Source organism: Capra hircus, chromosome 27 (genome assembly GCF_001704415.2).
Source record: "Capra hircus breed San Clemente chromosome 27, ASM170441v1, whole genome shotgun sequence".
In the NCBI taxonomy this organism is placed as follows: Eukaryota; Metazoa; Chordata; class Mammalia; order Artiodactyla; family Bovidae; genus Capra; species Capra hircus.
In genome coordinates this window covers 19,313,761-19,340,759 of record NC_030834.1, presented here as the reverse complement: position 1 = coordinate 19,340,759, position 26,999 = coordinate 19,313,761, and the positions used below count along the sequence as shown (strand labels likewise).

Genomic DNA, 26,999 nt, shown 5'->3' with positions numbered 1-26,999 from the left:
GAAATACAACACTTGGAAATACTGTTTTTAAGGTCTCAACTGACTCTAAACAACATCTGTTGTTCCAAAAATAGTCCTTAGGGTGGCGCTTTTTTTTTTTTTTTAAAGCTGGAAACACTGGGTCTCCTGGGAAAAATCAGAGCATATTCACTTAGGATTTCTTCATGACCACGGATGTAAAAGAAATAGAAGAATCTGAATAATAATAATAATGATAATCTGAAGAATAATCCCAGCTGCCCACTAATGTCACGGAGAACTAATGTCTGCAATGCCCAACCCTTTTGCCCCAATTTGTACAAGCAAATTAGGGAAGATGCAGTTTACTCAGCCACCAGGGCTTGTGCCCCAAAAGGATTCCCAAATGTGCTCTTTCCCTTCCCCACCCCTGCAAACAGTATCTTCTCCCCAGGATGGCTTTTCCCTTTTCTCTCCTACTTACCCACCTGTCCATCCTGCTGTTGTCCCTCAGGGAAATAGTTATCTGATGGATCTAAATCAGACTGTCATTGGACTAGTTATCCACTTTGCTAACAACTGTCCTTGTAATTTTACACCTTTTCGTCTCCGTGTCACTAAACTGCAAGTTCCTTGAGGACAGAAACTGTATCTAGTTTTTCATCACTTCATCCATGGTAAATGTTCAATCGATTTGCAGGACGACTTAACTAAATGTATTTGTACCTCTGCTTTCTCCTTTTTTCCTAGCCCTGTTACAAAAACACAACCGACTCTCACAGACTCCCAAAAGCTCGGATTTGTATTAAATCCCGTTTGTATTGTATTAAATCCCGTTTGTATTGTATTAAATCCCACCTGTCACTGGGTTCCGCCGCTACTTCGGGAGGTGGGTCTCACCAGAACTCCGGTTGTGTCAGAAAGTGAGGAGCCAAGTGCAGGCCACGCAACTGGCCTTACACTCCTTTATTACCAGATGGAGCGGAGAGAGAAGTGGGTGAAGAACGCTAAAAGATTCCCCCAAAGGCATCACACCACGCGTCCCAAGGGGACGGCTTCCAGCCGCGTCCCTTCTCCTCAAAGGATGTGGGAGGTTGCGGGATGCCCGTTGGGGACTTCAGGATGAAGCTGGTGTTTCCACCGACCCCTGAACCGGGACAGGAGGCGGAAAGCCTCGGAGAGCAGTGATCCCACAGCAGCGCAGCTGAGGAGGAAGGGGCCTGGAGCCACTGCCCCCAGGCCGGCGCGCCCCCCGAGCCCCTGCGCGAGCGCGAGCCGCCGGCGGAAGTGCTGCGTCGCGCACTTCCGGGTGTTGTCTGGCCGCCACCGCCGCGCGTCTACGGTCTCCAGGCCGCCGCCGCCGCCGCCTCGGGTCCCGGAGGCAGGAGCGACGTCACCACCATGGCCGGCATCAAAGGTGGGCCTGGGGCGCTGAGCCCGGGCGGGCTGGGCCGCCGCCCCGAGAGAGGGGACGGGGGGCCCACGCGGGGCCCACACGCCGTCTGCCGGGACCCGGCGCGCGCCGCGGGGCTCCCTGCGTTGGCGGTTGACTCCCGGCTCCCCCAGACCGCGACCCCCGCCTCCGGCCTCCGGGCCGCGGTGGGCGCGGCGGCCTCCGGAAAGGACTGGGCAGGGTCGGCGGCTCCCGCGTCAGCCCCCGCCCGGTGCTGAGCTCGGCCGCCTAGCTCCCGCCCGTCGCCCCCCGGTGCGAAGAATTGAAGTGGCTCCGCCGGGCGTTCGGAGTCCCGCAGCCGCTCGGCTCCACACACACGCGTTTTGCAGGAGTTTGCAGCCCAGGGCTAGGCGGCACCGTGTGGTTTTGAGGGGGTTGAGGAGGCCGCCAGAGATGCCAGTTATGGAAAATCGGTGTCATTTCCCATTTAAAGGCACAAGTGCGATCTTTTCGGATGCTGAGCCGAACCGAGCCCCCAGGAATGCGCTGGAAGGGCTTTAGGGATGATTCTTTCCCAAACCTCGGCGATCACGTCCGCGTCAGGACCCGGACTCTGAGCTTCACGCTCCTAAAACGGATGCGTTATGGTTTGTGGTGTTGGTCCGACTAGGTAAAGCCCGTGAGCGACCCCAAAGGGCTCCTTTTCCCTCCCCTCTCCACAGTTGAACCTTGAGGCTTTTTCACATTTCACTGTTTTTATTAAGTTAGCTTTGTGTTTTTTTTTTAAGGTAAAAGAGTTTTTTTAATTAAAACTCAATGAAAAAGTTCTCGTTTTATTTGTCTGTTTCCTTAAAAAAAGAAAGGAATGTTACAGTTTTTTTCCTCCAGCTGTTGGTTGGTAGTTTTGTTAGGTTAGAAGCAAATAACCAGGAACAATGTTTTCAACTTAATTCTTGACAACGATTACATTGATTTCCTGACCTGCGGCTTTGTTTGAAGGGCAGGCAAGCAGGAAGTGAAGAACTTCAGTAACAGTGTTTTTTCTGTTGTTTTATTTTCTTCAAGGACAGCTTTTGCTGAGCTGCTTCCCCAGAGTCACGTTTACTGTTTCTTGTTTATTTATAATGTCTGGAAACATTTCCGGTAGAAAACTTTGTCAGTTGAGCAGCTAGGATAGCTTTCCTGTCTCCTTTTGAACTATAACACACCTTTTGAAATACTTGTGTGAAAGGTAGTCATGGTAGAAATGTTGTGATTTTTAGGATGTTGCCAGTTTCCCAGTTCTTTCCCATTTCTGTACTGTCAATTAAGTCTCTCTCTCAAGAAACTAACTGTAATTATGGGTAGGTGAGTATTAATCAGCAGAAAGTATCTCAGACGGAATTGTACTTAGACTTTTGGTTTCAGTACAGTTTTCTGATTGTTGTCGTTGTTATCAGGATGTTTTCTTCCTGGTGACCTATCTTTATGTTAATGAAAGTCACTCAGTCTCGTGTCCAACTCTTTGTGACCCCGTGGACTATACAGTCCATGGAATTCTCCAGGCCACAGTACTGGAGTGGGTTGCTTGCCGTCCACTTCTCCGGGGATCTTCCCAACCCAGGTCTCCCACATTGCAAATGGATACTTTACCAATTGAATCCTGGACTGACTTCTCAAGTCATTTGTCTATTTGTTACATATTGGATTTTTCTGGTAACTCCCAGTTTAGGTCCCTTTTCCTATTTCAATCTTTTTGTAATCACAGAAACCACACCCAGTGTCTTGAGAGTTTAGATAATTGGCCTGTTCCACCCCTAACCTGGAGGCTTTGGGAGCAGAAACCAGACTCATCTAAGCTTTGCTTTCTGAATGTTGCATCACTTAATTACAGTGTAAAATTTTGCCTTGTTGATCTGTCATCTAGGACATCCCTTTATACATACATGGTGAGATTTGTATATACATCAACCTGGTTGTTGATTCATAAGACTGGAGGAACTTTACACTTTTGAGAACTCTTTGAGCAGTTTATCTAACCGCATTGGTATTTATCTTATCCAGTATGACCCGGAGGTGAGATGTCACACAAAGGAATCTTTTGATACCTGAATCTTATCTCTTTTCAGTTCCTTGTGTGTTTGTTTTTTCTACATCATTAACTTTTTAAGAGCATATTAAAAAGAATTTAGACTTTTTTGATGATAAGAATATAAGTAATTTTTCTCTTGTCATAGAACAGTGTTAACCACAGCAACCAAGTTCTAAGGTTACTAATCTCCTGGCCAAGACTATCACAAATCTGGTATGCTTTTTGAGATTTTTTATGCCTGATTTTTTTTTTCCAGTTTCTTCCCTCCAATCAGAGGGCAGTTCTTGTCTGCAGCTCTCCCTCCTGTTTCTCATCATTTTCAATATGGGAAGCAAAATAAGCTTACAAAATTTTGTGCTCAAATGATACAGATAACAGTAATTGCTTCCAGGAAAGGAAGGTTACTTTTCACTTAACTTTGTTCTGGGTGCATGAATTGCCTATTGAAATATATATGTATAAGTGAGCATAGGTGATTCTTTAAAATAAAAGGTTTCATTCCAACATACAACAACTGTCACAAAAATCAAATAAATAACTTCTGAATAAGAGGGTAGAGAATGTTAGCTTTAACATGTGGGCTTTGTGACATCTGTGTGGTCTCTCTGTTTCCTCCAGGTTTATAAGCTATAGTCAGCATAAATGGCTTTTGTATAAATAAGGTGAACTGAGCTGTTAGGCAGTTACTTTCAAAAATCGGAGTTGGTTTTGTTTATTTATTTATTTATTTTACTTCTTCAGCATGTTTTGTAACAAGTATCTTAGTGTTCAGAGAATTATTTGCATTTTAGATCTAGTCCAACCCTTATTTTATAGAAGAAAGAACTGATGCTCAGATGACTCACATAGTCAGATAGTAAGTGGCTGATAGGCGCTGGGCCCCAGTGCCTCTTGACTCTCACTTGCAACTGTTTCTGCTCAGCTGCACTGGGCTCTCTTCTCATGACTTCTTTTTTCCATCTCCCCACCCTCTCTCTTTTCCTTCAGCCTCCTTTCGTTCATTCCACACATAATTATTATGGAGTGTTAAGAGCTGAGGCCTGAGAATCCGTAGAAAACCTCTGTTCTCTGCTCTCGTGGTGTGAATAGCTTAGAAGGAAAGACAAATCTGTATAGCATTGCATAAACATTTATACTGAACCATTTTCATGTCTGGTTGTCCAAATGTCATGGTAATTCGGTAGCTTAAATGTATTCAAAATCAGTTACTCTACTAATCTTTGTTTACCAAACATGTATTTTACTCTTCAGTTTAAAGAAATTGTCAGTTGATGACATAAAATTATATTTTTTCTGAGAACAAACAAAAAACCTGGCCGCTGTGATAAATGAGCACAGGGAAAGAAATAAATCATTAACGTTTCCAGTAGAAAAAAATAAAAATAAAAAAAAATAAATGAGCACAGGGGAGGCACGCCAGAGCAAAGAGGGCCTCCGCACGTGTGCCCCAGCCTGAAATGTCCCCCCACATAGCCGCAAGGTTGATTCACTTCTTCATTTCACGTAGATCTCTGCCCAGATGTCTGCTCATCAGAGATGGCTTCCAGGACGATATATCTAGAATAGCACTCCTATGCCCTTGGTTTTGTTTTGTTTTGTTTTTTAAATAATATTTGACATTTGTTTACTTTTTTAAAAAAATCACTTTATTCTCCCACCAGAACATAGACATGAGAGCAAGAGTTTTAATTTCTTTTCATTGCTCTGTCTGCAGCGTCAAGAACAGTGTGCAGCGCTCAGGAGGCACTCAGTAGATGTTTGCAGAGTGAAGGAATAAATAAACATAATAGGGGGAATGGGTCTAGTCAGGGACTTTTGAAAACTTCACTGAGGAAGAGGTAACTGGGCTGAGATCTAAAGGAAAAGCAGGAGCTCATGTGGCGGAAAGAGGCCAGAGCTGGGATAAGAATGCAAGCTCCTAAGTTGTTCACAGCCTTGCCTTATTCGTTAACACCAACCCAGCACCTGTTAGGTTTTTGGCTCTCTGTAGACATTTCTTGAATGAAATGAGTGAATGAAAAAGTATCTGAGGTAGAAAGGATAGCATATGCAAAGGGCCTGTGGTTGAGAGAGCCACTGACTTCCAGGAGGGGAAGGAAGGCCAGTACAGATGCAGAGGCCAAGGGGTGCAGCCTGGGGTGAATGCGTGTCCTCACAAGCAAGCAAGACCAGCTTCTGAGGACCTGTCTTGAACTGAACAAAACATGGTAAACTCGGTATTTACCTCACTGTTGACATCGCATTCCCTTGGAAACTTAAAGCTCCTCCTTTGCCACAAATTAAAGTGCAGATATTTTTATTTTTATTTGCCTTGTGCAACTGAAAATCTAATGGCATTAAGGACGAAGTAAATGTGTTCAGGGTTGACATGACCTACATCAGTGATCGGAATGAAAACTAAATCTGCTCAGCTCCCATGTCTGTGGGTGTCCTTGATTATGACCATTTTAATTCAGAGAAGTATGTCTAATTCTGAGCAGCATTTAACCCCTTAAGTGTTAATTTGGTTTATATATGTTGACTCTTGCCTTGCTAACTTGTAGACTTTTGACAGCTCTTTTGAATTTTAATATTTCTGTTAATATTAATAGACTGCATCATTGGACAAAAAAAGTTATTCTTTTAGCCAGTATTAGTTGCAGAAATAGAAGTTATGTGGAGCTCACATTGATCATTTATTTCTTTGCTTAATTCTAGACAGTTGATTATACTTTTTCAAGAACATTGTTTCTACTCACTTATATATGTGAAAACACTTTCTCAAATATATGCTTTGTATGGGGGGGGTGTTGTTTGCTTGTGACCTCAGAAACTGTATTTCGCCTACAGAATGTATCTATGGCTTGTGATAACGTCTTAAAATGGTGATACAACTGAAGGATTGTACCTGTGATCCTGAATATTTTCTGATGTGTAGCGGCTTAGGGAAAGAAATCTGGCTGTAGCTTTGCAAGCTATTTAAAGATCTGTAGCAAAATTAATTGAGATTATTGACTACAGGTTCCCTGGAACACTTTTCATCTGTACACACCAGGGGCATATGTGCAAGAAGCAGTCGCTGATCAGGAGAGCTTTTCCCATAGATGAGGCCCCTAAAGTCCAGTAAAGCTGACTGCAGAGTTTCTCCACAGACTGCTTTTGGAAACTGTAGAGATGTGTGGAGTAAATGTCACATCACACTGGGCTTCCCCCACGCCTCAGCAGTAAAGAGTCTGCCTGCAATTCAGGAGACTCGGGTTCAATCCCTTGGTGGGAAAGATCCCCTGGAGTAGAGAATGGCAACCCACTCCAGTGTTCTTGCCTGGAGAATCCCACGGACAGAGGAGCCTGGCGGGCTACAGTCCATGGGGTCACAAAGAGTTGGACACGACTTAGTGACTAGACAACAAATACCATACTAAAGGCTGGAGGATCATTGATCTTGCGACTGGGATGGGACTCCTTTGACATGGGACCATTAATTTGGGAATGTGGTAATGTGCCTGCCATCTGTCAGGGCTTTGAAAATCAGTATCAGTATATTTTGCTTTGAAGATGTCTCAAATAGCTTATTCCAAGACAAAATAATTCCAGCTTTTGAAGATGAGTCACTAATACATTTTCTTTTTTGTTGTGTTTTGTCTTGCTTTTTGCTTCTGGGATTTTAGGGAATATTCTGACTGCTAATAGTAATGTTAATAAAAATAAATGTTGATTTAATTGCTGTTTCTGTTTCACTTTTTATTTACTCTGCAGCTTTGATTAGCTTGTCCTTTGGAGGAGCAATTGGGCTGATGTTTTTAATGCTTGGATGTGCCCTTCCAATATACAAGTATGTAACATTTTTGTCTTTTTGTGTTTAAGTGTAGAATTTTTCTACTTTTACCCACTGAGCCACCAGGGAAGCCCTAAATGTAAAATTTTTCTACTTTTAAAGTTAAAACACTTTTTTTTTTAACTACAATAGAAGTAAACCTGAGAAATGGTCATTTGTTAAGGATAAACTTTTAAGTCTTCACTTAAAATTTGTGTGAACATATTTTAGGACAGCAGCATGTAGAAAAGCCTTTGGCTGTTGTTCCTTGACTACTGCTGAGTTTTTAATGGCCAGATAGCGAAATGCTAACCCATCACTACTGCTTCATCTGGAGAACCAATTGATTAAGTTATAGACAAGAAAATGTAAAATGTCTTTTTCAACACAAAAAACTGTAAGCAGAGTCAAGAGCAACTGACAAAGAAAAAAGTTATGTAAACAATTACTCTCTGGACAGAGAATTTTTTAAATTAATAGGATAAATTAGAAAAATACAGACAGCACAATAGAAAAACGAGCAACAAATATGTAAAAAAGGATTGCCGTTTGCTAATAAGAACATGAAAATATACTCAACCTCACTCAAAATTAGGACTTCCCTAGTGGCTCAGTGGTAAAGAATCCTCCTGCCAATGCAGGAGATCGATCCCTGATCCAGGAAGATCCCACATGCTGCAGAGCAGCTAAGCCCACGTGCCACGACTGTTGAGCCTGTGCTCCGCAGCAAGAGAAGCTGTGGCACTAGAGAGTGGTCCCTGACTGCCACAGCTGGGGAAAGCCTGTGCACAGCAGGGAAGGCCCAGCACAGCCATAAATAAATAATACAAAAACTTTTTAAAATTACACGAAATCAATTGGCAAAGGTAAAAGATATGACAGACAAGCGTTGTCATGTACTCTGGGTGGAAGTTCAAACAGGTGCAAGTCTCCTGGGTGACCAGTTTGCCTGTAGCTCTCAAAATGTATCCTTCCACTTAGAATTACTCACTCAAATCTACTTGCAGATGTTTACAAAGATATGTGTAGTCAGGGGAGAGTATGGATGTTCATGGCGGCCTTGGCTATAATACCAACAACAAGAAAACTGGAAGCATCCTAAAGGTCTGTCAAAAGAAAAATGATAAATTAGTACATCCACTGATGGAAATACCAGGTCGTCTTACAAGGGACAAGAAAGAGCCGTGATTGCTAATCTGTTAAACAGGCGATCTTGTTAAATTTATAAGTACAGTGATTCATTCGTATCTCTAAAGTTTATCCATATGGGAATCTGGAAAGACCCACACCAGTAGAACTGGGAAAGAGAAGACAGGGAAGACACGGGTAACCTTGATTTTTCATTTGTTGTCCTTTTGTATTTTTTGCATGTGTTTTCCCTTAAACTTATGCCCATTTGTAAGTTTTTGTTGTCGTTCTCAAAATATTCAGCAAAAGATTTTTAGGAGAAACACATAGATAAATCTTCGCTTATCATGAGCTTCTAAGTACAAGCAAATCTCCATTATGATATGTATTTTATGGCAGTTTTAAAAGTCATCTATTTCATTTTAACATTTTATTTTGAAATGATGATGGACTGTCAAGAAGCTGCAAAAATAGCACAGAGAAGTTCCCGGCACCCTTCACCCATCTTCTCCCAGTGGTAATATCTTACATAAGTGTTTTATATTATCCAAACCAGGAAGGACATGGCACAATACAATAGCTAGATGATTTTTATTGTGATAAAGTTGACATTCTGATTGAAAGTCTTCAGTATTACTTTCAGTTCATTTTCTGTATGCAGTATTTTGGGCGTTCCTAGTGAACTAAAGAAAGTTTGGGGGTGTTCCAGCTTCATGCCAAAGCAGGATTTTAGAAGTCAAGGTTATGAATCTTGAATTTTAAAAATTACTGTGTTAACAATCCCATTTTTCATATGCCTTATTATTTATAACCTAAAAATATTTTTAATTTTGGGCCTTAATTCCAACTGTTACAAATCATAAAGCATTATCTTTTCATTTAAGAAATATTTAATCATTGTATCATAGTTGACTTTAGGAATACTGTGACTCAAAATGTTTTCTCTTTTTGGGTGTTCAGCTTATAGCTTATATTTAAACTATATCATATTTGTATCTTGCAGTATACTTTGGTCCTTATTTTTTAAAAAGAGTATATTCTGCAAAGACAGCAAAAACTACATTAACTTATCTTTCCTTTTCTAGCCAATACTGGCCCCTCTTCGTTCTGTTCTTCTATATCCTTTCACCTATTCCATACTGCATAGCAAGAAGACTAGTCGACGATACGGATGCTATGAGTAACGCCTGTAAGGAACTCGCCATATTTCTTACAACAGGCATTGTGGTCTCAGCTTTTGGCCTCCCTATCGTATTTGCCAGAGCAAATTTGGTAAGTGACAGCATTCTCCTACTTACGATTTTGCAGTAGACTTATGTTCAGTTTTTCTCGGGAAAAAAGTCTTAAATAACATGAAAAAGAGATGAGAGACATAGGAACCTAGAAGATGAGAGAGAAAAATCTTGCTTTTGTTGTTGTTAATTGGTACAAATACTAGAATGCATTGGCAGCAGCGTTTGGCATGCCAGTACTTCACTCTCAGAATTGGGCACATAGGGACTTGCCTGGTGGTCCAGTGGTTAAGACTCCATGCTCCCAATACAGGAGCCCAGGTTCAATGCCTGGTCAGGGAACTAGGATCCCACATGCCCCATGGTGCAGCCAAGAACTTAAATAGATAGGTAACAACTGGGGGCATGGACTCACCCAGTGCCACACAACCCCAGGCCTGCCCTGTACAGCTTAAAACATTGACGACCCGAGGAAATCTCTACAGGTGGGAAGGAACCAAAGAATAGGAGAGACCTCCCTGACTCACCAGTCAGTTTCGCTCCTCCGTGTCTGGGAAGATGGAGACGGCAAAGAAGACAGGCGGGCCACCCTTCCACACAGAGAGGGCAGTGACTCCCCCTGCCTCTTTAATAGACCATACACGAGCACATGTGCATCTCCGATGCTCTAATATAGTCTGCTCTCTAGGTAAAACTTTTAGATTCACTAAGGAAGATTTGAAGCAATCTTCTCTGAAAACAGAAAATCGTAGAATTCTGTGCTGCCGCTTCATAACCTAGAAGTCAAGCTTGCTTTTCAAAAATGATTATCTTCCATGCCTTTCTGTCTCTTTAAAGGAATCACAGGTCTACAAGAACAGCCAGGTCTACAGGAACAGCCGTTGCGTGTTCAGCAGTGTCAGAGTCATCATTACACGTCGTCTTTGTTTTGGATCGTGGTTGGCGTACAACCGGAGCCTTGATCGCTTTTAGTTCCCTTGTTGTTTTTCATGTCTGTTAACTGAGCATTTCTGTCTTACATCCGTAGATCCAGTGGGGAGCTTGTGCACTCGTCCTCACAGGAAACACCGTCATCTTTGCAACTATCCTGGGCTTTTTCTTGGTCTTTGGAAGCAATGATGACTTCAGCTGGCAGCAGTGGTGAAAGGAATCACTGAACTCTTGTCACATGGACTTCTTGTCATTTCTCGGCCGTCCACGCACATAGGAGACAGGGCAGTGATGCTGAGCAGTGGAGCTAGCCTCTCGGGGGTGTTCCAGGTGCTCCCTTCTCACTTGTATTGTTAGCATACTATTTTCACAGAGACTTGCTGAAGGATTAAAAGGATTTTCTCTTTTGGAGGAGCTTGACTGATTTCACACTTATCTCTAGTATGCTTTTTGTGGTGTCCTGCTGATTTTAAAATATTTATGTGTTTTTCCTGTTCAGTTTTTTTTTAATCAATATGCAATGTTAAACATTTTTTAAATGTAATAACCATTTGCATTGGTTAGGCATTAGAGTTCTGCTGGCTATTACTGGGCTAAATACATTTTTTTCCCCTTAAAATTGTTTAACTTCCATTACTACACATAGTTATAAAAATAAATTTTTCATTCAGTCAGGATGACATCACTCCCAATTTTATGCAAACATGCAGACCATTAGCATACCTTATAGACTATATACTCAGTGCAAATCTAGCTGCATTTATACCTCAGAGGGGCCAAGTGTTAATGCCGTGCCCTCCATAATAGTTGCTGGTTTTGCCAGAAAGCAGGTGTTTTGTGAATTGAAAATTATTTTATGGAATTGTTGCAAAGGAGTGCTTTTATTCTCAGTTGCTAGAAGAACTTAGGGTTAAAGGTAAGGGTGTAAAAACAGATTTTTGAGACATGGTTTTTATTTATGTTTATTATAGTTAGAGTGAGTTGCATGGCAGGAAGAAACGAGGTTGAAATTCCATTTTTTAAAAAATCCTGTTTCTATTTATAAGTGAAAATTTTGATCTTCTTTCAGGCTTTCATGTTTTACATGGGTAAAGGGACACATGTGGAACTGCTTCTGACACTGGAAAGTGTATGTTTGCACCCTACATACTAGAATACCTCTTCCTGCTTCCTCCTGTGACTTATTTTATACATTGTATATATTCAGTAAATTTTCCCATACAGTTTAGTAACACCTTAAATTAGAGGTGAGTGCTCTGCCATACATTCAGAGTCTCCCTGCCCCACACAGAAGGCCTTGAGGTGATTAACAAGTGACTTAGTCTTGCCAGTCATAATTAACAACTTAAGATCTAGAACATGGGAGTGGTAGTACTTATTCCCTAAAGTTGTACATACATGTTTTTAAAATACTTAAGACGAGTTTCCTGTGTACTTCTCAACATTTTTTTCTTTCACCCTCAGAGATATACTGTTTCCTTTTATAAATGGCCTTGATTGTGTGAATTCATGCAAAGCAGCCAAATCCAGCTGTGTGGCAGCTTCAGATGCAAACCTGACCCCCAGATTCCCAGTAACCAGGCATGGTCAAGTTGTGGTCACTCGCCTCTCTCGCAATGATAAGTGTTTGTTTCAGGAATTTTGAAAATAGTCCAGGTCTGACAGTATTTTGTTAAGGACATTTGTATGTTTATTCAGTATACTTACTTAAAAATCTGTTTTGCCTTCAGATGAAACAGTAATCACGACAACTATCTCATTCTATAAAGTTGATTTCTCAAAAAAAATAGGAGCAGATTGTGGGTTTGTTCAACTTTCTACTAGAGATGCCTCAAGGCTTCTTTGCCCAACCCAAGTTGTTACTTTGAGCCGTGAGATGGGCAGCAGGACGAGATGCCCGCGTGTGGCTGTCGCATCTGCACACAGCCGAAGGCGGCTTGTGGTGTCACGAGGTAGGCCTAAAGACGAAGGGACAGCTGCTCGTGGAGCAGGCAGCTGGAGGCAAGAGTTGGGAGCTCAGTGCCTGTGATCTACTCGAGTTTTTCTTTTTGCCAAAAGTACAGTCTCTGATCCTTCCCTGTTTTCTGTTCTAGAATGTCAGTGCGGTGCACTGCTACTGTCTTATTTACTTGGCCGTAGACTCTTTTTCTGGCAGCTGCGGATTTCTTCTGTATAATAATCGCCCCGGCAGCATTGTGTCTTCGACCTTGCACACTAGCTTGACATAGTGCTGTCTCTGATTTCTAGGCTAAAATTACTTGAGGGCTGAATTTTCCATAGAATATGCACTGACCCTGCATTGCCATTCTTCTATGGAAAGAGAACTTTTGATGATGAAACAATAAAGATTTTAAATATCCGCTTTAGTTTGTGGGTGTTTTTGAAATGAAAACGTACAACACACTTCAGTTGCTGAAATGCATTATCTATTTTAAGAATGTGCTATAAAGCAGGGAGGACATTAGTCGTTAATCTTGCAGAAGTTTCACTTCCAAAATAAAAGTGAAACTGTAGTAATAAATACTACAGTGAAGCCATATGATATTGAGCTGTAGTCAAAGGACTGGTAATTTGGTGGAGTAGAACTTTGACCTAACCTTTTAAAAAAACAGCCATAGAAGGTTTTGTTGACATAACAAGGCTACTGACCATCTAATGTCAAGGTTGTACTTGTTCTTAATTTTCAGAACTCTTTTTTATGACTTCACATTTTATTATAATTTATTATTGTTTGTCATTAGAGCATTTTGCTTTTTGCAAACATTTCAAACAGCTAAATGTTAAAAAAGAAATTGATCTGTGCGGTACAGTGTGAACAGAGAAAAGTAGTGTTCTCTTTTATCAAAAATGAATCTTAGAATCTTGTTCTACTTATAATCTCATTATATGTTTAAAAAAATTCAAATTATAGGATCTTAGAGTCTGCTTTAATATGATTTGGGGGAAATCAAATAATGAAGACCATAAAACATTCCTCTTTCAATTATAGTTCCGTTTTCTTTTGTGTATTTAGAGGCAATACTAAAAGGAGAACTCATGAATTTTTTATTTCAGTAGAATGGCTAATACTATAAAAGAAAAACTGTCACAGTTTATAGCCATAGGAACCATCAAATAGAATAACATTTTATAGAACAAACAAGTATTCCCATATGTATTTGTAAGAGCATTAATATTAGGTTGGCCAAAAAGTTTCGTTCTGGATTTTCCGTAAGATGTTACCAAAGAAATGAATGAACTTTTGGGCCAGTCCAGTACTTTATAAGGTTCCCCAGTGGCTCATCAGTAAAGAATCCACCTGCAAGGCAGGAGACATGGGTTCGAAGCCTTGGTCAGGAAGATCCCCTGGAATAGGAAATGGCACCCCACTCTAGTATTCTTGCCTTGGAAATCCCATGGACAGAGGAGTGTGATGGGCTACAGTCCATGGGGTCACACAGAGTCGTACACTACTTAGTGACTAAACAACAGTATTTTATAATTTAGATTTATGGTTTGGCATTTAATATCAGAAGTGTTTTTTTCTCTTGTCAAATCAAAACTCCAGTACTTTGGCCACCTCATGCGAAGAGTTGACTCATTGGAAAAGACTCTGATGCTGGGAGGGATTGGGGACAGGAGGAGAAGGGGACGACAGAGGATGAGATGGCTGGATGGCGTCACTGACTCGATAGACATGAGTCTGAGTGAACTCCAGGAGTTGGTGATGGACAGGGAGGCCTGGCGTGCTGTGATTCATGAGGTAGCAAAAAGTCGGACACGACTGAGCGACTGAACTGAACTGAACTGAACTATAGTGTGGAATAAGTGTCAATGAACTTGTGTAGACTTGTGAACCTCCAAAATGGGCAGATGTTTTCCTGAAAGCTAGGTATACTTACACTGAACATTTGAAGATTGTTTCTAAAACTGTTCACAGCTGAACAATTTCTTGGAATAAAACAAAGTTGGATAGATTTTTCCTTATTTTCATCATGCTCCAAAACATAGGTAAGAATCAGCTCTAAAACCAAGTTATGAGTATGGCAGTGAAGAAGGATGTTAGTCTCCTAATGATTAAGAAAAGCTTGGTTTGAGAATTCCCTGGCAGTCCAGCAGTGAGTACTCTGCACTTTCACTGCAGGGCCTGAGTTCAAGTTCAGTCCCTGGTCAGGGAACTAAGATCCCACAAGACAATTTGTGTGGCCCCCCCCAAGAAAAGCTCCAGCCTGGAAAAGTTCTTTGTTCCCAGCGAAACCTGTGTACTAAAGGACTTCATTCTAGATACTATTGGGGAACATAAAAAGATGAGGGCACTGGTTCCCTCTTGGAGCTAGAAGTCTAGGGAGCTGAGACGCAAGAATGGACCACAGGAAGCTGATCCTGTGCATCCCAGAGTATGAGAAGTATGTGGCTTCACCGGCAGAAACAATTAGGGAAGCAAAGCTGAGGTGCAGGGAGTTTCCTGTCCTGCGCTGTCCGGTCTGCTGCTGCAGGCAGGGGCGTGGAGCCGGTCTCCAGGGAGGCATCCTGGCTGTGGTTCCTCGGCTCCCTGGGGTACAGGAGGCGGCAGGCGCAGGAGCAGCAATGATCGCAGGGGCTTCTTAATTCTGACCCTGATCTCTGGGTCCCAGATACAATGGCGATGTGAGAGGTGGTGAGATTCAAGGTGTATTTTAAATGATCAGGCAGATCCGCTGATGAATTTGTGCGGGGGAACGAAGAGTCAGTTGTCAGTCGTGCATGTCGGGGTTGGGGTCAAGGAGAGGTAATGAGGGAGGGTGTGAAAAGTAAACGGCAGAGGTGGACACCATGTCCCAACCACTGGCTCATTACATCCATGTGTAACCTGGGGATACTGTCATCTGCCGTGTTTAAAACTGTTACCAGGCAAGACAGCACTGTTGACCCTTTGACCTTGTAACTGCTCTGTCAGTTCCTTGAGGGGTGACAAGGTAGCACACGTCTTGTCCTTGAGGTTACACTGTGGGCTCTGGAGTCAGAGTGCCTGACTCTAAGCTCTTCCTTACACTAGATATATGCCACACAAGTGTGGTGTTTCTCCTTTCTGGGTCTCACATCATATCCGTAAAAGGAGGGTAATCATAGTAGTTACTTCATAGGGTGCTTGTGGGGTTCAAGGATGACATGCAGAGGGCTCACAGCAGTTGTGCTTGTTCAACGTTAGCCGTTCTTGCTGTTGCTCATAGCAGTTCTCTGTACTGAGAAGCGGTTCCTTCTTCTCACACAAGGAGACAAACTGAAAATCCAGTCTCTTTAGATAATATATTTGCAGACACATCACTGTCAGCCTCATAGTACCTCCTTGTTCCCTGCAGTGTCGCAGTACCTCGGGGAAATCAGGAGATCTGTTGACTCTAATAGACCTGCCGGCTGCTGTGACACGTGCTTCCGGTGGATGAGGACATGTGATCCTACTGCCCCCTCCGCTCCTGTCTTGGAACTGAGATTGGTACACATTTTTTAAAAAAAGAATAGAGAAATACATTGCCAAACGTTTTTAAAGCAAGAAGGGGAAGTCACGGTGGATGTGAAGCTAAGAAATCCTTGAGAAAATGAAACTATCGGGGATTGAGTTGAAGAGAGAAGCTGCTGCCTGAAATACTGGTGGCAGGTGCATGGGTGAGCACCACCCTAATAGGTGGCGGTCCTGCTGGGGAGGCCTGGACCCACCGCAAGTGGTGGAACCTGGGGCCAGGACAGGCTTGGGCAATGCAGAGAGGAAAGTCACAAGGGGATTACACAGGGTGCTGCAGTAGAAGCAGCCGGGCCAGCAGGCCCACCTGCACCAGACACACACCCATCCCCGTCTCACACCCTCCAGGGCGGGAAGAACCGTATCCTACAGTAGGGAGAACGGGAACGTCTAAGTCCAGGAGGCCAGCCACCAAGAGACCCCGCTTGGCAGCACGTCTGTTTTGGCAGCGAATACACTACACCTATCCTTAGGCAGAATGCTCACTCTAGAGCGGTAGATGCTCCACCCAGGGGTCTCAAAGGGACGCTCCCAGGCAGAGATAACAGAGCAGTTGAGGAGAGCCCAGTGGAAGAAAACAGATTCACAGAATTTACCTCCAGGGGAACAGTTGACAGAACAAAAAAACCTCTGTGCTTACAGTTCCGAGTACTGGACCCATCCATTGGCCCAGAAGGTCTTGCGAAGCGTCATACAAAATTGGGTTGATGAAGTCAAGTCACAGAACATTTCTCACACCAAAACCCAATTAGGATTCCCCAGGACTGAACCCTGGAGAAAACACTATGTTTTTCATTAAGGCGCTTCTTCCTATAACAGTAGATTTAACTCAAAGATAACAATGAATACAGTAAGCTTATTATTGACAAACCTTTTTCTGCAATGTGTTCTCTCCCTATGGCATCCTGTCCAGAGACTGAACCTAGAACCTGCTGTCTCCATGGATGGAAAGGAGGGGAGAAGCATACCCCATCTCATGAGATGCTTAGATTTCCACTTGGAACAATACATGGCCACCATCAGCACTTATGCACTCCATAGATGTTTGGAACCAGACATCAAAACCACAAAGTAAATGAAAAGGAAGGTGAATAGGAAACTGGAAGTAACATACACATGCTGCTGCTGCTGCTAAGTCACTTCAGTCGTGTCCGGCTCTGTGCGACCCCACAGATGGCAGCCCACCAGGCTCCTCGTTCCTGAGATTCTCCAGGCAAGAACACTGGCGTGGGTTGCCATTTCCTTCTCCAGTGCATGGAAGTGAAAAGTGAAAGTGAAGTCGCTCAGTCGTGTCCAACTCTTAGCGACCCCATGGACTGCAGCCTACCAGGCTCCTCTGTCCGTGGGAGTTTCCAGGCAAGAGTACTGGAGTGGGATGCCATTGCCTTCTCCTATATACATGCTACTGTACATAAAATAAACAACATGATCCTACTGTGTAGCACAGGGAACAATATTCAGTATTTTTTAATAACCTATATGGGAAAAGAATCTGAAAAAGTATATATATATATAGCAGTACACCTGAAACTAATTAATACAACACCATAAATCAACCATACATCAATTTTTAAAAATAAATTTTTAGAAATTGTTAATCACTCTTTTGCAACCCCATGGACTGTAGCCTGCCAGGCTCCTCTGTGCATGGGATTTCCCAGGCAAGAATGGTGGAATGGGTTGCCATTTCTTTCTCCAGTGGATCTTACTGACCCAGGGATTGATTGCAGGTCTCCTGCACTGGCAGGTGAGTTCTTCACCACCGAGCAACCAGGGGAGCCCTAAAAAGTATATCCTCCGTTAAAAAAGGAAGGTGAAGTGACAACAAACAGAAGAAAATGTCTTGAAGTTCTCTACTACGTTGTATCTATAAAATGACTGTGATTATAGAGGAAGTAGGCAGAAACGGGCTGCTGCTGCTAAGTCGCTTCAGTCGTGTCTGACTCTGTGCAACCCCATAGACGGCAGCCCACCAGGCCCCTCCATACCTGGGATTCTCCAGGCAAGAACACTGGAGTGGGTTGCCATTTCCTTCTCCAATGCATGGAAGTGAAAAGTGAAAGTGAAGTCGCTCAGTCGTGTCCAACTCCTAGCGACCCCCTGGACTGCAGCCTACCAGCCTCCTCCATCCATGGGATTTTCCAGGCTGGAGAATCCTAAACAAGTTCATAAGTAACCATTCAAGCCTCCAGCCTATGTGACAGTTAACATTCTTACTTTTATGTTTTTCCTCTTCCAAAGTATTCCTGGAAATTCTAGGAATTCTTCTATGTTACATAAACTAGTCTTGGTTGTCACTCATACCTCAGCCGATCTCTAGCCCTGGGCTGGCTTCCACTTCTCTGCAGCCACCTTTTACCATCTTCTAATTGCTTTACAAGCTGCAAATTTCTCCCAAAATCCTGTACCCCAACCATGGATTTTTGTCCCCTTCTCTTGTGGCTCAGCTGGTGAAGAATCTGCCTGCAATGCAGAAGACCTGGGTTCTGTCCCTCGGTTGGGAAGATCCCCTGGAAAAGAGAACGGCTGCCCACTCCAGTATTCTGGCCTGGAGAGTTCCATGGACTGTGTAGTCCATGGAGTTGGAAAGAGTTGGACACAATAAGTTTCACTCACTTTCGCTTTCACAACCATGGATAGGATCCTGCAAGCACATCAAAAGCCTGGCTGTAACTTTACATAATTTTTTACTGAAGGCCTGAGGAAGAGAGAAGAGAGGATTACTATATACCCTCCCCCCCCCACCCCTGCCCCCCACAAAAAGAAACCAACCATACAACTGGGCATTGGACTCTGGCTTCTAAAGTCTATTGGCCATGGGCTTGTTTGGAGGCTGCCCCGAGTCCTACCTCCCTGGCGCTGACCTGTCCCAAGTTGCCAGCACCATCTTTCCTCCCTTAGATGGGAGGGATTCTTGGACAAGGTCCCCTTGCCTGGGTCCAGACCCCACCTCCAAAACACAACAATCAGTGCAAATGCAACTTGGCCCCTAGAGAAGATAGGGTTACTCATAATTAAGCACATGATCCTTTCAACCCTTTTAATCCAAGAAGGAAGATTTTGTTTCATGTCTCCAAGAAGCTCATCAAAATGTTGCTTCTTCCATCTCCCTGAACAAGTGCTGTTAAAATGAATTTAAAATGTATTGATAATGTCAAACAGCAGTTTCCTCTACTTCTGTCCATGAAGGTACTAAAATGTCAGGATTTGATATCATCAGAATATCATGCATTCTGCATCAGAAAAACCTTGATTTGCCTATTGGCATATTCATTAATGTTATGCGGTCACGTTAGTTGTTCAGTCATGTCCAACTCTTTGTGACCCCATGGACTGTAGTCCACCAGGCTCCTCTGTCCATGGAATTCTCCAGGGAAGAATACTGGAGTGGGTTGCCATTCCTTTCTCCAGGGGATCTTCCCAAGCCAGGGACTGAACCCAGGTCTCATGCATTGCAGGCAAATTCTTTACCATCTGAGCCACTAGGGAAACTAATAGTTGATCTTCGAACTGGGACCAGAGGTGTTGGGAAATCCTCCTGTACCAGTCAGGGTAGGTTCAACTTGCTCCAAGAAGAAACAACTGCCCAAATCTCAGGGTGAAACACAACAAAGGTTTATTTCTTACTCACTGTGTGTCCATAACAGGCTTTCCCGGTAACTCAGCTGGTAAAGAACCTGCCTGCAATGCATGAAGACCCCATTTTGATTCCTGGGTCAGAAAGATCCCCTGGAGAAGGGATAAGCTACCCACTCTAGTATTCTCAGGCTTCCTTGGTGGCTCAGATGGTAAAGAATCTGCCTACAAATCAAGAGACCCAGGTTTGATCCCTTGGTTGGGAAGATCCCCTGGAGAAGGGAACAGCTACCTACTCCGGTATTCTTGCCTGGAGGAATCCATGGACAGAGGAGCCTGGCGGGCTACAGTCCATGGGGTTGCAAAGAGTTGGATATGCCTGGATGACTTTCACACACACATGTCCATCACAGCTGGCTCTCCTCTGGCATCTTCTCTTGGGAGCCTGAGCTGACAGCTCTTGGCAGAAAAGACCAAACATGGAGACCCACATGGGGGTTCTTAGAACTTCTTCCTGGGGGCACTTGCTCCACCCACCCACTGACCAGAGCCTGGAGTGGGTGGCCAAGCCTGATCTCAAGAGCGTGGGTGAAATTCACTCAGTCGTGTCTGACTGTGACCCTGTGGACTGTAGCCTGCCAGGCTTCTCTGTCCATGGAATGCTCCAGACCAGAATGGAGTGAATAGCCATTCCCTCCTCCAGGGGATCTTCCCAACCCAGGCATTGAACCCCAGTCTCCCACATTGCAGACGGATTCTTTACCATCTGAGCTACCAGGGAAGCCCAATCTCAAGAGTGGGGAAGTAAAATTCAGAAACACAGACCAGCACCCTTCTTTTGACCACTTGTCCCTTATTTCTCTTCTGTCCCTAACCCTCTTATCCTATACTTTAATTTCTTGTTTGATTTAAGTGCTCTGAATCTGGTGTTATTATGAATAACAGCATGATACCTAATAGCCAAAAATGAAGTGTCTGTTCTTTGGTGAAGCCCGTGTTCAATTTTTTTGCATAGTTTTATTGTTTTGGAATAGGGACAGTTGAGAAAGTTCATATCAAAAATAATCACTGCCCCTTCACCTATCAGTGCTGAACCCAGAGAGTAGAGGAAACCAAGTTGTCTGTACCATCTGCTAATTTATAAAAACATGTAAAGAAGAATCTGTTGGAAGTGACTTGAATCTGATAGGCTAATAGTTGCTATTTTACTCAGGATAATTACTCATGATAGCCATTTATTCTTTTCTAGCAATTGGTCGTTGCAATGCCCATGCCCATAATCTGTTGGTCTCTACCATGCTCCCATGAATATGATTGTCAAATCTGTTCTTTCACAGCCATTGAACCTGCTTCACCATCAACCTGTTCCTCACTGTTTGATCCCCTCCCCTTCACCCAGGGTTGGCAGGTTGGCTGCCAGGGTCTCTCAGGTAACCAGGAGAAGAACTCATTGCCTGCAGAATGTCGGTCACATGGGCTGAGTTGCATCCTTTGGGCAGAGGTAGAACTCGACTTTCAAGATCTCCAAATTCTTGCCAGGACATATTCCTCAACACTTTCCATCCTCCTTTTCCATAATTCTCAAGGAATTGATGAGTCAAAAATGACAGATCAACAGGCTGGACGTGTATGTGTGAATCCTACAGTTTGCTTTATAAAACTACATGGATAGAGAAGAGCAGGATTGGATCATCACCTTTGGAGGCACTGAACAGTTGAGGTGGATCACGAAACCTGGTTGCCCATTTAGAGCCACTGGCTGCCTTTTGGTCATGGCATCTGCCAACAGATTAAAAGAATGCCAGCACGAGTGCATGGCCCCACATGCGTCAGGGGAATGGGACTGCCCTGTGAGCCTAGAGGATCCAAAACAATAGGGCGAGAGGTGGCCTCAAGTTTTCATGGAATATTTACTAAGGCAGTGTTATTTCAGCAGACAAATAATGGCGTCTATAGTTCCTTGGTCCTCTTAGGAAGGCAAAATTTGTAGCTTATTTTTGTTAAATATTTTCTTAAAGTATTTCTTAAAAATATTCTTTGTGATGACAAATTGAAATTATAATTGAGTAATCACAATTTGGGTGTATAAAAATGGTGGCCACTGAGGATCTGATCTCGGACACCTCTCTGCCTCTCTGAGAACATGAACTTTCTTTAAACTGTTCCAACCCAAGGACTCCACCAGCTGTCTTCAGAACAAAACCTGCTGGCTGTAAAATTGTGGTCTCAAGTTCTTCCCCTTGTCACTAGGGCCCTAATCAGTTCTTACTCAACAAGTATCCTTAATTTTTGCCAGTTCCAACTGTAATTCTTAATAAAAAGTCCATCTAACTGTAACCTTGTGGTTTTTGCCGTTATAAACTCCCCTTCCTGTGATGCCAGCATTCCACTCCTTTGAAGATAAGCTTGCCTTCCCAGAGCCAGGGTCCTGCTGACTCACTGTGTATGTGCTAATCTGTAACCATCTGTTGAAACCTTGAAGAAAGGTCATGTTTGACATAGACTCTACGTTTTGACACAATATAAAACTATAGGAAAAAAAAAAACTATAGGGAAAACCATGCTTCTCCAGACCACTTTCTTCCTTACTGGAGACTGCCCTCCTGAGCTAGTCCTCAGCCTGGTTCAAATAAAACCCTCTCCTACTCATTGTTACAGATTGTTTATTGATTGTGTCAACACGAGAATTCTGAGCTTTTCAGTTATGGCTTATCCCCTTTTTAGGGATTTCAAACAAGATGAGGTCCCCTGTGGAGGGCTGTGGGGAGGATCTGTGAGGGCTCCTCCCAGACCCTTTAGAGTAATTTGGCGGATACCAAGGTAGGAGGCCAAAGCTTCCCTGGTAAAGCTCAGACGGTAAACAATCCACCTGCCAATGCAGAGACCTGGGTTTGATCGCTGGGTCAAGAACATCCCCTGGAGAAGGGAATGGTAACCCACTCCAGAATTCTTGCCTGGAGAATCCCATGGACAGAGGAACCTATCCAGCTATAGTCCATGGGGTCACAAAGTGTCAGACATGACTGAACGACTAACACACACACACACAAAAGGTGGGAGGCCAGCGGTCAGGAAGTGTATGCCCTCCAGGGGCTAACTCTAGTATTCGTCCCACAGAATCTAATTCACTTGTCGAGGGCTACTACCCACAGGGCAGAGGCTTCTGGCCATTTCCTTGCATTGTAGAGGATAAGCATGATTTGTCAACACAAGCCAGAAAGAGATAGAAAGTAGGGGTGACCTGGGGACCACTTCTAGATCAAACAAGAGGGGGAAAAAAAATCTGGTTCTGGCAGCAAGGTCAGAGCCATGAGGTCAATAACAAGAGAGAAGAATGAGCAGGTGCTATCAGTGTCAAGGGCATTTGGGAGTCTGTGAGCAGGTCTTGGGAGTGACAATCAGCAACTCAAGGAAAGAGAAACTAAAGTTGCCAAGGATCCAGTACTGAAAGAGCTGAGTCCTAACAAAGGAAACGAGGAAGGGAGAGAAGACACAGTCTCTTTTCTCTGCCCTTCTGGGGATCCCAAGGATCTCCCCTGCAGACAGACAGTTCCAGGGTCTATGTCTCCGTAGAGTAATTCTCTCAAATTGCATTGTTCTTTTTTAAATGTCTTTTCTTTTTCTTTTTCTTTTTTTCTTTATACTCTCCAGCTAAATGAAACCCTTCCTGGTAGATGGAAATAGAAAAAGAAGGAAGCAAATGTCCTGGCTGTAACCAATCAGAGGAGCAGAAATGATCCCTGGGAGAAAGGGAGATAGATTTGGAGAGACCAAGTTGCACTTTAAAATACTTCATTAACCAACTTGTTTTAAAGCTGAACATTCTCTCATATACATTTCCCTAATTATTAAAAGCACTCATTTAAAATTGTTAAAGTGTAGCGTATATACAGAAACTTGCATGGGTCTTTTTTTGGTGTGTGTCTTTGGGGTGTGTGCATGTGTGCGTGTGTGTGCTGCATGGATATTAAGTGTATAGCCCGAAGGGTTTTCATAACCTGGGGAGCACATACATCCAAGTAGCCAGCTCCCCAGAGGTACCTCTAGAAAAACCATTTATGTTTAATAGCTCTGAAAGAGGCCATCATAATTTGCTTAGCCATTTTCCTCATGCTAAATATTTTTCTCTATAATAAATAATGCTGCAATGATTAACGTTTCTCCGAGTTTATGAGCCCACCAGCACCACCATCCCTCTTGTTTCTCTGGATTAATCCTTAAGATTGCCATTTCAGTGCTTGTGATGGTCTTAGATTTGTTATACCACTTCGAATAATTTTTATTGTGTATTATCAGTGGCATTTTTGTATATTATTACTGCATGGTTTGATAAATGCAACATGTACATGATTCAGAAAGTTAAATGATGTTAAAAAGTTGTAATAGGCTATCAAATTTATACAGCAATACTGTATTTATTTTCCTTTTTAAAAACATTTTATGTATTTATTTTTGGCTGTGCTAAGTCTTCGTTGCTGCACGGGCTTTTGCCGTGAGCGGGGGCTATTCTCTAGTTGTGTTTGGTGCCCAGGCTTCTCGTTGCAGTGGCTTCTCTTGTTGCGGAGCACAGGCTCTAGGCCTCTCGGGCTTCCATAGGTGCAGCCCGTGGGCTCGCTAGTTGCGGCTCCCAGGCTTAGTTGTTCCACAGCATGTGGGATCTTCCCACATCAGGGATCAAATCTGTGTCTCTTGCCTTGGCCAGTGGATTCTTTACCGTTCAGCCACTGGGGAAGTCCCTACTTTCCTTCTTAATAACACCCCCTAGGCTATCTACTGTATCCTCCTTGACTGTGCCCCACGCTGGAAACCCCATTTGTCCACGTTGTCTCCCCTGGGCTATTGAGTGTAGTGAGAGAACGTATAGAACCGCGCCGGTCAAGGCCACAACACATTCATCCCATCTGTTTAAGGCACTTGACGCTTGTTGCACTAAGTCCTGTGTGCTGAGATCAGGGGCTGTTTGTTTGTCTTAATGATGGCAAGTGATAGTGACATAACTTTCTAAGTGATCTATGCGTGTATATATATTATAACTTCTTAGTATTACCTTTGTTAAATTTTAGACATTAAAAGCTTTTTGCAATTTTATATTTTGAGGATAAAAATGTTCTGTTTTGGAAGCTTAGATACCTGTATAATTCTTTCTTTGGTGGGACAAATGTAATCCCAGGATAAGCAAATGATTTTAAGCAGTACACAAACATTTCTCACTCAAGCAAGGATGTGTTTCTTTTAGTGAGCTTGAGAGGAGAATAAAATTAGTACACCAAAGCCAATTTTTGCCAATGCTACTACTCGGAAACAAAGTTTTTGAAAGTAAGTAAGTTAAAGTTGATTTGAAAAAAAAAATAAATTAGATAATAATACAGGTGGCTCACAGATGTGGTAGTGCTAGGAAAATGCTAGTTAAAATGACATTGCTTCACTGGAACTGGGAGGTCCTGACCTCTTTCTCTCAGTATATTTTAAATCCTAACAGAAGAAGAAACAGAGGAAGTTATATGCCAAGAAAAAGGACAAGACCATCAAAGCTGTACTAAAACAGTGTTTACTTCTGGTTATCGGTCTCTTCATGGGATATATTTCATGAATCAGTTTTGTATTTAAGTAATTTAAATAATTTTAAGTATTTAATTATGTAAGTGATTATCTATCTAGTCTGCTGGATTCTCAGTTTATTAACATATCTCTCTGAGATAATATCAGCCTTGTCATTTTTAGACCAAATTTTTCAAATTCTTGGTGGTTTTGGTTTTTTTGGCTGTGCCGCACTGCACGTAGAATCTTAGTTCCCTGATCAAGGATCAGAACCATGCCTCTGCATTAGAAGTTCAAAGTCATAACCGCTGGACCACCAGGGAAGTTTCAAGTTACTTATGATCCTGTGACTGACTGGGAGCTGCAGCTGCCCTGCCCAGCACCCCAGGAGAGCCTTATATCATAAATTACTAGCCAGGAAAAGATAAAAATTCCAAGGATGATTTCCACTGAATATGTATTGCTTTTGCACTATTGTAAAGTTGAAAAGTCATAAGCTGAACCATTGTAAGTTGGAGACCATCTGTAGATGCCAGTTTCCATTTTGTTCACAGCACCTTGTATTTTTTTACATTTAGGTTTAATTGGAAGATAATTACTTTACTATGTTGTGTTAGTTTCTGCTGTACAACAAATTGTATAACCTCAGATATGCGGATGAATCCACCCTTATGGCCTCCTGATGAAAGTGAAAGACATGGAACAATAGACTGGTTCCAAATTAAGAAAGGAGTATGTGAAGACTGTATCCTGTCACCTTGCTTATTTAACTTATATGCAGAGTACCTCATGCAAAATGCTGGACTTGATAAAGCACAAGCTGAAATCAAGATTGCAGGGAGAAATATAAATAACCTCAGATATGCAGATGACACCACCCTTATGGCAGAAAGCATAAAGGAACTAAAGAGCCTCTTGATGAAAGTGAAAGAGGAGAATGAAAAAGCTGGCTTAAAACTCAACATTCAAAAAATGATGATCAGGCATCTGGTCCCATCATTTCATGGCAAATAGACAAGGAAACAATGGAAACAGTGAGAGACTTTATTTTCTTGAGCTCCAAAATCACTGCAGATGGTGACTGCAGCCATGAAATTAAAAGACACTTGCTAAAAGCTATAACCAACCTAGACAGCATATTTAAAAGCAGAGACTACTTTGCCAACAAAGGTCCATCTAGTCAAACTATGGTTTTTCCGGTAGTCATGTATGGATACGATAGCTGAATAATAAAATAGGCTGCGTGCCAAAGAATTGATGCCTTCTGTGTTGCTGGACAAGAATCTTGAGAGTCCTTTGGATGGCAAGGAGATCGAACCAGTCCATCCTAAAGGAAATCAATCCAGTAAATCATTGGAAGGACTGATGCTGAAGCTGAAACTCCAATACTTCAGCCACCTGATGCAAAGAATTGACTCACTGGAAAAGACCCAATGCTGGGAAAGATAGAACGCAGGAGGAGAAGGTGACGACAGAGGATGAGATGGTTGGATGGCATCACTGAGTCAATGGACATGAGTTTGAGCAAGGTCCGGGAGTTTGTGAAGGACAGGGAAGCCTGGCGTGCTGTGGTCCATGCAGTGGCAAAGTTAGACACGACTGAGCGACTGAACTGAACTGAACTGCTTCTTCTTGAACCTCCCTCCCACCCCACCCCCTACCCCTCTAGGTTGTTATAGAACACTGGATTGAGCTCCCTGTGTTATCCAGCAACTTCCCACACTATCTGGTTTGCATATGGTAATGTATATGTTTCAAGGCTACTCTCTCAATCCATCCCACCCATTCCTTCCCTCTCTGTGCCCAGAAGTCCATTCTCTGTGTCTGCGTCTCTATTCCTGCCCTGCAATAGGTTTATCAGTACCATTTTTCTAGATTCCATGTATAAACATTAAAGTACCTTA

The 26,999-nt window shown here is 42.9% G+C and overlaps 1 protein-coding gene across 1 annotated transcript; it reads left to right on the top strand.

Moving 5' to 3' along the window:
• Positions 835 to 12,871, top strand: LEPROTL1 (leptin receptor overlapping transcript-like 1). Its single transcript, XM_018041951.1, has 4 exons — positions 835 to 1,375; positions 7,158 to 7,233; positions 9,429 to 9,615; positions 10,603 to 12,871. The coding sequence occupies exons 1-4, from the start codon at positions 1,360 to 1,362 to the stop codon at positions 10,717 to 10,719; spliced, it is 396 nt and encodes a 131-aa protein (XP_017897440.1). The 5' UTR covers positions 835 to 1,359; the 3' UTR covers positions 10,720 to 12,871.